The sequence below is a fragment of the Protomyctophum parallelum genome (genome assembly GCF_964188405.1).
Source record: "Protomyctophum parallelum genome assembly, chromosome: 22".
Taxonomy (NCBI): domain Eukaryota; kingdom Metazoa; phylum Chordata; class Actinopteri; order Myctophiformes; family Myctophidae; genus Protomyctophum; species Protomyctophum parallelum.
In genome coordinates this window covers 37,426,811-37,439,070 of record NC_139714.1, presented here as the reverse complement: position 1 = coordinate 37,439,070, position 12,260 = coordinate 37,426,811, and the positions used below count along the sequence as shown (strand labels likewise).

The window sequence follows — 12,260 nt, the reverse complement described above, 5'->3', positions numbered from 1 at the left end:
CCAGTGAACTGCAGCGGCCAATGAGGTCGCTCCAGTGAACTGCAGGGGCCAATGAGGTCGCTCCAGTGAACTGCAGGGGCCAATTAGGTCGCTCCAGTGAACTGCAGGGGCCAATGAGGTCGCTCCAGTGAACTGCAGCGGCCAATGAGGTCGCTCCAGTGAACTGCAGGGGCCAATGAGGTCGCTCCAGTGAACTGCAAGGGCCAATGAGGTCGCTCCAGTGAACTGCAGGGGCCAATGAGGTCGCTCCAGTGAACTGCAGCGGCCAATGAGGTTGCTCCAGTGAAGTGCAGCGGCCAATGAGGTCGCTCCAGTGAACTGCAGCGGCCAATGAGGTCGCTCCAGTGAACTGCAGCGGCCAATGAGGCATCTATATTTTTTTAATATCTATGCATTCAACCAGCCAAATGCTTTAATCTATTTCCCTATGTTTTAATATCTATGCATTCAACCAGCCAAATGCTTTAATCTATTTCCCTATGTTTTAATATCTATGCATTCAACCAGCCAAATGCTTTAATCTATTTCCCTATGTTTCCAGGTTCTATGTTCCCCATTTACCTCGGGGTTAGGGTTACATAGACCCATTTACCTCGGGGTTAGGGTTACATTGACCCATTTACCTCTGGGTTAGGGTTACATAGACCCATTTACCTCGGGGTTAGGGTTACATAGACCCATTTACCTCGGGGTTAGGGTTACATAGACCCATTTACCTCGGGGTTAGGGTTACATTGACCCATTTACCTCGGGGTTAGGGTTACATTGACCCATTTACCTCGGGGTTAGGGTTACATAGACCCATTTACCTCGGGGTTAGGGTTACATTAGCCTCGATACCCAGGCTTTCATTTCGTCTGCGCGAAAGATGAAAGCCTGGAAAAAGCCGTGGGCTGAACCAGTCTAAAAGTGGGAGTCAACCCTTCCGGGTGGGCGTCGCTCTAAATGATGTGACGTAGCGCTGCACTAGGGGGGAGAGGAGGGGCCGGGGGTGACGGACAGATCGATGAGATCCAATCAGGGTGCGCGCATTTCTGAGGCGCGACCCGCCCCTCTAGACCAGAAATGTCTCTGCTTAGGTCAGGCTAGGGTTACATAGACCCATTTACCTCGGGGTTAGGGTTACATAGACCCATTTACCTCGGGGTTAGGGTTACATTGACCCATTTACCTCTGGGTTAGGGTTACATAGACCCATTTACCTCGGGGTTAGGGTTACATAGACCCATTTACCTCGGGGTTAGGGATACATTGACCCATTTACCTCGGGGTTAGGGTTACATAGACCCATTTACCTCGGGGTTAGGGTTACATTGACCCATTTACCTCGGGGTTAGGGTTACATAGACCCATTTACCTCGGGGTTAGGGTTACATTGACCCATTTACCTCAGGGTTAGGGTTACATAGACCCATTTACCTCGGGGTTAGGGTTACATTGACCCATTTACCTCTGGGTTAGGGTTACATAGACCCATTTACCTCGGGGTTAGGGTTACATAGACCCATTTACCTCGGGGTTAGGGTTACATTGACCCATTTACCTCTGGGTTAGGGTTACATAGACCCATTTACCTCGGGGTTAGGGTTACATAGACCCATTTACCTCGGGGTTAGGGTTACATAGACCCATTTACCTCGAGGTTAGGGTTACATAGACCCATTTACCTCGGGGTTAGGGTTACATAGACCCATTTACCTCGGGGTTAGGGTTACATAGACCCATTTACCTCGGGGTTAGGGTTACATAGACCCATTTACCTCGGGGTTAGGGTTACATAGACCCATTTACCTCGAGGTTAGGGTTACATAGACCCATTTACCTCGGGGTTAGGGTTACATAGACCCATTTACCTCGGGGTTAGGGTTACATAGACCCATTTACCTCAGGGTTAGGGTTACATAGACCCATTTACCTCGGGGTTAGGGTTACATAGACCCATTTACCTCGGGGTTAGGGTTACATAGACCCATTTACCTCGGGGTTAGGGTTACATTGACCCATTTACCTCGGGGTTAGGGTTACATAGACCCATTTACCTCGGGGTTAGGGTTACATAGACCCATTTACCTCGGGGTTAGGGTTACATAGACCCATTTACCTCGGGGTTAGGGTTACATAGACCCATTTACCTCGGGGTTAGGGTTACATAGACCCATTTACCTCGGGGTTAGGGTTACATAGACCCATTTACCTCGGGGTTAGGGTTACATAGACCCATTTACCTCGGGGTTAGGGTTACATAGACCCATTTACCTCGGGGTTAGGGTTACATAGACCCATTTACCTCGGGGTTAGGGTTACATTGACCCATTTACCTCGGGGTTAGGGTTACATTGACCCATTTACCTCGGGGTTAGGGTTACATAGACCCATTTACCTCGGGGTTAGGGTTACATTGACCCATTTACCTCGGGGTTAGGGTTACATAGACCCATTTACCTCGGGGTTAGGGTTACATAGACCCATTTACCTCAGGGTTACATAATCTTCACGTACCTTTTTGAGGGCCATAACCTGCACCGCACACAGGTCACTCAGACACTCTGAGATCTTCTCCAGTGGGAGACGGGCTAGGACCAGCGCTGTACCTAAGGAACATTGGACAGTAACTCATTACAGTAAAACAGTTACTATAAATGCATGACGCTACCCTGAGACTAAGACTGACCACTGACAAAGAATCAGTCAATAGAGCACCGAAGTCCTGACGTCACTGTCAGTAGAGGGCGCCAGTCCACAGGTTTGTGTACTTTTTATTTGCATTGTAATTCCCATAGGGGGATTTTAGATCTCTTCATATAAGAACTGCGTTTGAAAAATAAACCACTCATCCCGGCCTTTTCACTCATATGGATATGAAGCATCGACTGAAGGTGGAAATGTACAAATATACCCAAAGAGTAACAAAATAAGCGTTAGAAACTACTCAAAACAACCCAGAAACTACATTTCCGGGATGGCGGGTGGCTGCATCTGCCCGTCGCACAACAGAAACTGAATGTTATTTTATTTTTTATATATAATTGATATTTAATGTTTCGTGGTTAGTACGAGTCGAGTCACCGCCAGCTGAGTTTACGTCGACGAGGAATCTCAGGAACGCAATGTGTTGACAGCTGGGCGTGACGTATACTAGCAGCGACATTGCCTTCTTCATATGTAGTTTCAAGGCTTTTGCGGCCACATTAATTCCATTTTCTCCAGAAACTGGCTGTATCAAATATGAATGGACATCATTAACGACGCACAGCCACCACCCCCCCCCCCCCCCCCCGACATGGTTTCACTGCAAATAAAAAAATACATGAACCTGTGTACTGGCACCCTCTACAGAAAGTAGTGCTCTATAGAAGCACATTAAAAGAGGAGAAATGTATAAAGTTTTTGTCTAACTGGGTGGAACAGATTTTGTAGCGGCAAGGATTGCAATTCTGTCTTACTCATGTTTCTCGTGAGGTTGCTGCCGTCAGGAAGGAGATATGGTGTACCAGCACACTATCAGGTCAGACTAAAGAGGTCCTTTGTCCACCAGTCGACCTTACAGCTTAATCAGGAGTTCCACTAAGCGGTGGATATTGCTCTTGTCTTCATGTCTTTATGTATGTACAGTAAATTGTCTTGTTCTTTGTGTTATGTCAAATGTGTGTGTGTGTGTGTGTGTGTGTGTGTGTGTGTGTGTGTGTGTGTGTGTGTGTGTGTGTGTGTGTGTGTGTGTGTGTGTGTGTGTGTGTGTGTGTGTGTGTGTGTGTGTGTGTGTGTTCTGCGTACTTGGCTGCTGGGTCGCAAGACACATTTCAGGGTGAACTGACAATAAAGTACTATATCTTATCTCTCTTTTGTTTCTGTTTTTATTTTAATTATTACTCACAGCTTCTCTTATGTCTTCCTATGAGTAATATATTGTATTATACTTTAACATTTCTGTACACATCATCCATCTGATCTGATACGCTTTATTTTAGTAATTGTTTTTGTTCCCGTTTAAAACTGGGGGGAAAAAACCTGTGTACAAAGAAATACTATTTGAAAAATGGTTGAATAATATGGATGTCCTGAACCCATTCTGAACGGGAACCCCTGTTGGTGTTTTAAAGCATTATGTTCTACTTTAGCTTTTTTTTTAACGTGAAAATGTGTCGCAAATCTTTGATATATTCTTTCAAAGCGAACGTTTTTAACTCAAATCTTTGCTTTTGGGGGGGGGGGGGGGGCTCCCTGGAACAACATACTTTCAGATGGGGGTTGGCGGCCAATTACAGATAATTCTGGGGGTCTTTGACATGAAAAAGGTTGAGCACCGCTGACATAGAAACATGAGGTTTTACAGAAAACCGTCAGGATTTAGAAGACATTTGTAGAATCGAGAAGGTGAGAGAGAGAACACAGAACACAAAGAGCAGCACAGACCTTTGAGCAGGCCGACGGCGGCCTCTGTGGAGAGGGCGAAGGAGTCCAGGGCGCGGGCGATGTCCAGAAGGCCTTGGAAGTGCTGGGCCATGTGGTCTCTGCACACCGAGCAGATGTTGTGGATGGCCTTGGCTGCTACCGACGCCAGAGGCTTCTCCCTGAGACCCTTCATCAGGTAGTTCAGCACGGGGTCTGGGGTGGAGGGGAGAGGAGAGGAGAGACATGAGACATGAGACCTGAGACCCTTCATCAGGTAGTTCAGCACGGGGTCTGGGGTGGAGAGGCACGGGGTTACGACATGCAGGAGCAACATGATAGTATCAGTGTTGTTTTAGTCTCTTGAATAGTTTGTCACATTTTAGTCCCCTGGAAATGTCACATTTTAGTCACCTGGAAATGTCACATTTTAGTCACCTGGAAATGTCACATTTTAGTCACCTGGAAATGTCACATTTTAGTCACCTGGAAATGTCACATTTTAGTCACCTGGAAATGTCACATTTTAGTCACCTGGAAATGTCACATTTTAGTCACCTGGAAATGTCACATTTTAGTCACCTGGAAATGTCACATTTTAGTCCCCTGGAAATGTCACATTTTAGTCACCTGGAAATGTCACATTTTAGTCACCTGGAAATGTCACATTTTAGTCACCTGGAAATGTCACATTTTAGTCCCCTGGAAATGTCACATTTTAGTCCCCTGGAAATGTCACATTTTAGTCACCTGGAAATGTCACATTTTAGTCCCCTGGAAATGTCACATTTTAGTCACCTGGAAATGTCACATTTTAGTCCCCTGGAAATGTCACATTTTAGTCCCCTGGAAATGTCACATTTTAGTCACCTGGAAATGTCACATTTTAGTCACCTGGAAATGTCACATTTTAGTCCCCTGGAAATGTCACATTTTAGTCACCTGGAAATGTCACATTTTAGTCCCCTGGAAATGTCACATTTTAGTCCCCTGGAAATGTCACATTTTAGTCACCTGGAAATGTCACATTTTAGTCCCCTGGAAATGTCACATTTTAGTCCCCTGGAAATGTCACATTTTAGTCACCTGGAAATGTCTTAGTGTTAATGTCCCGGCACGTTTTTCGGATTTTTTTTCGTTTTTTTTTCGGGAAAACGCATTCAGTGTGCAACCACCTTTAGTCTAGTTTTAGTCGACTAAATACCATGAGATTTTAGTCTACTAAATCTACAGTTGATTTAGTCCACTAAAATGTATTTCGGCGGGCCTTGATGCCGCCGTAATGAAATAGCCGATCTACAAGCTTGTAAATGACTCATACTGGATCTCTTGTCCACTAGCCCCTTCCTAACATTTTAGTCTAGTTTTCGAACGAAATTGTCAGTACAGTTAGTCTTAGTTTTAGTCATCATAGCTTAGTTTATTTAGTTTTCGTCAGTGGAAAAAGGTAGTCGACGAAAAAAAAAGGTCTTAGTTTTAGTCGACGAAGTCAACAACACAAATCAACGTAAGCGTCACATTGACCATATTTACCTAGGAAGCGAGGGTTCCTATATATTTACCTAGGAAGCGAGGGTTCCTATATATTTACCTAGGAAGCGAGGGTTCCTATATATTTACCTAGGAAGCGAGGGTTTCTATATATTTACCTAGGAAGCGAGGGTTCCTGTATATTTACCTAGGAAGCGAGGGTTCCTATATATTTACCTAGGAAGCGAGGGTTTCTATATATTTACCTAGGAAGCGAGGGTTTCTGTATATTTACCTAGGAAGCGAGGGTTCCTATATATTTACCTAGGAAGCGAGGGTTTCTGTATATTTACCTAGGAAGCGAGGGTTTCTATATATTTACCTAGGAAGCGAGGGTTCCTGTATATTTACCTAGGAAGCGAGGGTTTCTATATATTTACCTAGGAAGCGAGGGTTTCTATATATTTACCTAGGAAGCGAGGGTTTCTATATATTTACCTAGGAAGCGAGGGTTCCTATATATTTACCTAGGAAGCGAGGGTTCCTATATATTTACCTAGGAAGCGAGGGTTTCTATATATTTACCTAGGAAGCGAGGGTTTCTATATATTTACCTAGGAAGCGAGGGTTCCTATATATTTACCTAGGAAGCGAGGGTTTCTATATATTTACCTAGGAAGCGAGGGTTTCTATATATTTACCTAGGAAGCGAGGGTTCCTATATATTTACCTAGGAAGCGAAGGTTCCTATATATTTACCTAGGAAGCGAGGGTTTCTATATATTTACCTAGGAAGCGAGGGTTTCTATATATTTACCTAGGAAGCGAGGGTTCCTATATATTTACCTAGGAAGCGAGGGTTCCTATATATTTACCTAGGAAGCGAGGGTTTCTATATTTACCTAGGAAGCGAGGGTTTCTATATATTTACCTAGGAAGCGAGGGTTCCTATATATTTACCTAGGAAGCGAGGGTTCCTATATATTTACCTAGGAAGCGAGGGTTTCTATATATTTACCTAGGAAGCGAGGGTTTCTATATATTTACCTAGGAAGCGAGGGTTCCTATATATTTACCTAGGAAGCGAGGGTTCCTATATATTTACCTAGGAAGCGAGGGTTTCTATATTTACCTAGGAAGCGAGGGTTTCTATATATTTACCTAGGAAGCGAGGGTTCCTATATATTTACCTAGGAAGCGAGGGTTTCTATATATTTACCTAGGAAGCGAGGGTTCCTGTATATTTACCTAGGAAGCGAGGGTTTCTATATATTTACCTAGGAAGCGAGGGTTCCTGTATATTTACCTAGGAAGCGAGGGTTCCTATATATTTACCTAGGAAGCGAGGGTTCCTATATATTTACCTAGGAAGCGAGGGTTCCTATATATTTACCTAGGAAGCGAGGGTTCCTATATATTTACCTAGGAAGCGAGGGTTCCTGTATATTTACCTAGGAAGCGAGGGTTCCTATATATTTACCTAGGAAGCGAGGGTTCCTATATATTTACCTAGGAAGCGAGGGTTCCTGTATATTTACCTAGGAAGCGAGGGTTCCTGTCCACCACCTCACTCATCTCTCCCACCAGCTCGATGCTGGTGTAGCGCACAGCGATGTGAACCGTCTCTGGGAGGAGCACCACCTGCTGTAACACCTCCGTCAGTGTGGGGTTGTTCTCTCTGCCAGGGAGGGAAGGGTTAAAGACGTTAAGTATCCCATTTAGGCCCGACGTCGAAAAAAGAAAAAAAATTGAAATCCTTTTCTGAAATAAATATTTTCACGATTTTTCAAAAATAGCAGACCTACAAGCTCGTGGCGCGCTATGAGCTTGTAGATCTTTCAATAGCTAATAGCTAAATTACAACATAATGTTTAAAACACCAAAAGGGGTACCGTTCCCGCCCCAAAATGGGATATGCAAAGATAACAATTTAGGCATTTATCAGACGCTCTTAATCCAGAGCGACTTGCATTAAGCAAGAACAAAAAGCATGGCAATACATCACATACATAAATATAGTTATCATGAAACATGCGTAAGCTAAGAACGTAACAGTGGAATATCTATATAATGAAACTATACATATAAACTACACATACTATACTACAATATACATATATACTATAAAGTGCTATGACTACATAAAATGCAATTCTAGTGCCGTCTACGTAACATGCTATGAGTCTGTATAAATGCTATCTAAAGTCTACATAAAGTGCTGTCTAAGGGGCTAGGGGAACATTGTTGATAGTTATGAAGGAATCTCTCACGGGTCGACACTCTTAGCGATGGCGGCCATGATGAAGAGAACAGCTTCGGTCACCTCCCACGGCGGGTTACCGTCTTTTAAAGTAGAATAAAGCTGAGGAGAGAAATGACGAGGCAACACGCTAAGAACACAGGCTGTAAGACATAACACGCTAAGAACACAGGCTGTAAGACATAACACGCTAAGAACACAGGCTGTAAGACATAACACGCTAAGAACACAGGCTGTAAGACATAACACGCTAAGAACACAGGCTGTAAGACATGATCATGATGAGGCAACACGCTAAGAACACAGGCTGTAAGACATAACACGCTAAGAACACAGGCTGTAAGACATAACACGCTAAGAACACAGGCTGTAAGACATAACACGCTAAGAACACAGGCTGTAAGACATAACACGCTAAGAACACAGGCTGTAAGACATGATCATGATGAGGCAACACGCTAAGAACACAGGCTGTAAGACATAACACGCTAAGAACACAGGCTGTAAGACATAACACGCTAAGAACACAGGCTGTAAGACATAACACGCTAAGAACACAGGCTGTAAGACATAACACGCTAAGAACACAGGCTGTAAGACATGATCATGATGAGGCAACACGCTAAGAACACAGGCTGTAAGACATAACACGCTAAGAACACAGGCTGTAAGACATAACACGCTAAGAACACAGGCTGTAAGACATAACACGCTAAGAACACAGGCTGTAAGACATAACACGCTAAGAACACAGGCTGTAAGACATGATCATGATGAGGCAACACGCTAAGAACACAGGCTGTAAGACATAACACGCTAAGAACACAGGCTGTAAGACATAACACGCTAAGAACACAGGCTGTAAGACATAACACGCTAAGAACACAGGCTGTAAGACATGATCATGTATGAAATGCAAACAACAACATGGACTCCCGACGATTAAAGGAGAATTCCATACTAAAAGGCTTTCTTACCTTTCTTTGTAGTTGTTACGTCCCCACCAAAGAGGTCCAGGTGTTATTTTGTGCAAAAGCTCCTTATTGGCTATTTCCCCTACCATAAGCCCTAAATGAATTGCATTGAATGGGAATTGAATGGGGCTATGGGGTGTTGTGCTAATTTGCTTATTTCCATCGCTCAAAATTATAATTTCTTTGTATATATCCTCTCTTCATAATGTAAATAATATCCCAAGCGGCACACTTTACTATTTCTTTCGATGGAAATAAGTGAATTAGCATAACACCCCATAGCCCCATTCAATTCCCATTCAATGCAATGCAATTCATTGAGGGCTTATGGTAGGGAAAATAGCCAATAAGGAGTTTTTGCACAAAAAAACACCTGGATCTCTTTGGTGGGGACGTAACAACTACAAAGAAAGGTAAGAAAGATAAGAAAGCATTCTAGCAAGGAATTCTCCTTTAACGTAAAAGCATTTCAGAGCGCTTACCTGGGAAAAACATTCCATGGAACCCACGAGGAAAATGACATCCTTGACCAGATCGGACACCCTCATCCGGAACTCCCCGAAGTCATCCGTGTCTTCCGGTATGCCCTCCTGCCGGGAGAACAAGATAATAGATGACACACTGCTCCTTTTAGGAAGACAAACTGCTCCTTTACGAAGACAAACTGCTCCTTTACGAAGACAAACTGCTCCTTTATGAAGACAAACTGCTCCTTTTACGAAGACAAACTGCTCCTTTACGAAGACACACTGCTCCTTTACGAAGACAAACTGCTCCTTTACGAAGACACACTGCTCCTTTACGAAGACAAACTGCTGCTTTTACGAAGACACACTGCTCCTTTACGAAGACACACTGCTCCTTTACGAAGACAAACTGCTCCTTTTACGAAGACACACTGCTCCTTTACGAAGACAAACTGCTCCTTTACGAAGACAAACTGCTCCTTTACGAAGACAAACTGCTGCTTTTACGAAGACACACTGCTCCTTTACGAAGACAAACTGCTCCTTTACGAAGACAAACTGCTCCTTTACGAAGACAAACTGCTGCTTTTACGAAGACACACTGCTCCTTTACGAAGACAAACTGCTCCTTTTACGAAGACAAACTGCTCCTTTACGAAGACAAACTGCTCCTTTACGAAGACACACTGCTCCTTTACGAAGACAAACTGCTCCTTTTACGAAGACAAACTGCTCCTTTTACCAAGACAAACTGCTCCTTTTACGAAGACAAACTGCTCCTTTACCAAGACACACTGCTCCTTTACGAAGACACACTGCTCCTTTTACGAAGACAAACTGCTCCTTTTACGAAGACAAACTGCTCCTTTACGAAGACAAACTGCTCCTTTACGAAGACAAACTGCTCCTTTTACGAAGACACACTGCTCCTTTACGAAGACAAACTGCTCCTTTACGAAGACACACTGCTCCTTTACGAAGACAAACTGCTCCTTTACGAAGACAAACTGCTCCTTTTACGAAGACACACTGCTCCTTTACGAAGACAAACTGCTCCTTTTACGAAGACACACTGCTCCTTTTACGAAGACAAACTGCTCCTTTTACGAAGACACACTGCTCCTTTACGAAGACAAACTGCTCCTTTTACGAAGACACACTGCTCCTTTACGAAGACAAACTGCTCCTTTACGAAGACAAACTGCTCCTTTTACGAAGACACACTGCTCCTTTACGAAGACAAACTGCTCCTTTACGAAGACAAACTGCTCCTTTACGAAGACAAACTGCTCCTTTACGAAGACAAACTGCTCCTTTACGAAGACAAACTGCTCCTTTACGAAGACAAACTGCTCCTTTACGAAGACAAACTGCTCCTTTACGAAGACAAACTGCTCCTTTACGAAGACAAACTGCTCCTTTACGAAGACAAACTGCTCCTTTTACCAAGACAAACTGCTCCTTTACGAAGACAAACTGCTCCTTTACGAAGACAAACTGCTCCTTTACGAAGACAAACTGCTCCTTTACGAAGACAAACTGCTCCTTTTACCAAGACAAACTGCTCCTTTTACCAAGACAAACTGCTCCTTTACGAAGACAAACTGCTCCTTTACGAAGACAAACTGCTCCTTTTACCAAGACAAACTGCTCCTTATGAAGACAAACTGCTCCTTTACGAAGACAAACTGCTCCTTTACGAAGACAAACTGCTCCTTTACGAAGACAAACTGCTCCTTTACGAAGACAAACTGCTCCTTATGAAGACAAACTGCTCCTTTACGAAGACAAACTGCTCCTTTACGAAGACACACTGCTCCTTTACGAAGACAAACTGCTCCTTTACGAAGACAAACTGCTCCTTTTACCAAGACAAACTGCTCCTTTACGAAGACAAACTGCTCCTTTACGAAGACAAACTGCTCCTTTACGAAGACAAACTGCTCCTTTACGAAGACACACTGCTCCTTTACGAAGACAAACTGCTCCTTTTACGAAGACAAACTGCTCCTTTACGAAGACACACTGCTCCTTTTACGAAGACACACTGCTCCTTTACGAAGACACACTGCTCCTTTTACCAAGACAAACTGCTCCTTTACGAAGACACACTGCTCCTTTACGAAGACAAACTGCTCCTTTACGAAGACACACTGCTCCTTTTACGAAGACAAACTGCTCCTTTACGAAGACAAACTGCTCCTTTTACGAAGACACACTGCTCCTTTACGAAGACAAACTGCTCCTTTTACGAAGACAAACTGCTCCTTTACGAAGACAAACTGCTCCTTTTACGAAGACAAACTGCTCCTTTTACGAAGACACACTGCTCCTTTACGAAGACAAACTGCTCCTTTTACGAAGACAAACTGCTCCTTTTACGAAGACAAACTGCTCCTTTACGAAGACAAACTGCTCCTTTTACGAAGACAAACTGCTCCTTTACGAAGACAAACTGCTCCTTTTACGAAGACAAACTGCTCCTTTACGAAGACAAACTGCTCCTTTTACGAAGACAAACTGCTCCTTTACGAAGACAAACTGCTCCTTTACGAAGACAAACTGCTCCTTTACGAAGACAAACTGCTCCTTTACGAAGACAAACTGCTCCTTTACGAAGACAAACTGCTCCTTTACGAAGACAAACTGCTCCTTTTACCAAGACAAACTGCTCCTTTACGAAGACAAACTGCTCCTTTACGA

General features: G+C 43.7%; 1 protein-coding gene across 1 annotated transcript in view; it reads right to left on the bottom strand.

The window, feature by feature from the left end:
* Window positions 1-12,260, bottom strand: part of tnpo3 (transportin 3) — a 75,214-nt gene that overhangs the window by 33,982 nt on the left and 28,972 nt on the right. The window contains exons 9-13 of the mRNA XM_083794499.1: window positions 9,573-9,680; window positions 8,127-8,218; window positions 7,395-7,534; window positions 4,411-4,602; window positions 2,500-2,591 (exon numbers count right to left, since the gene is read on the bottom strand). Of these exons, the coding sequence (XP_083650625.1) occupies window positions 2,500-2,591; window positions 4,411-4,602; window positions 7,395-7,534; window positions 8,127-8,218; window positions 9,573-9,680 (624 nt within the window). The remainder of the gene's footprint in view (window positions 1-2,499; window positions 2,592-4,410; window positions 4,603-7,394; window positions 7,535-8,126; window positions 8,219-9,572; window positions 9,681-12,260) is intronic.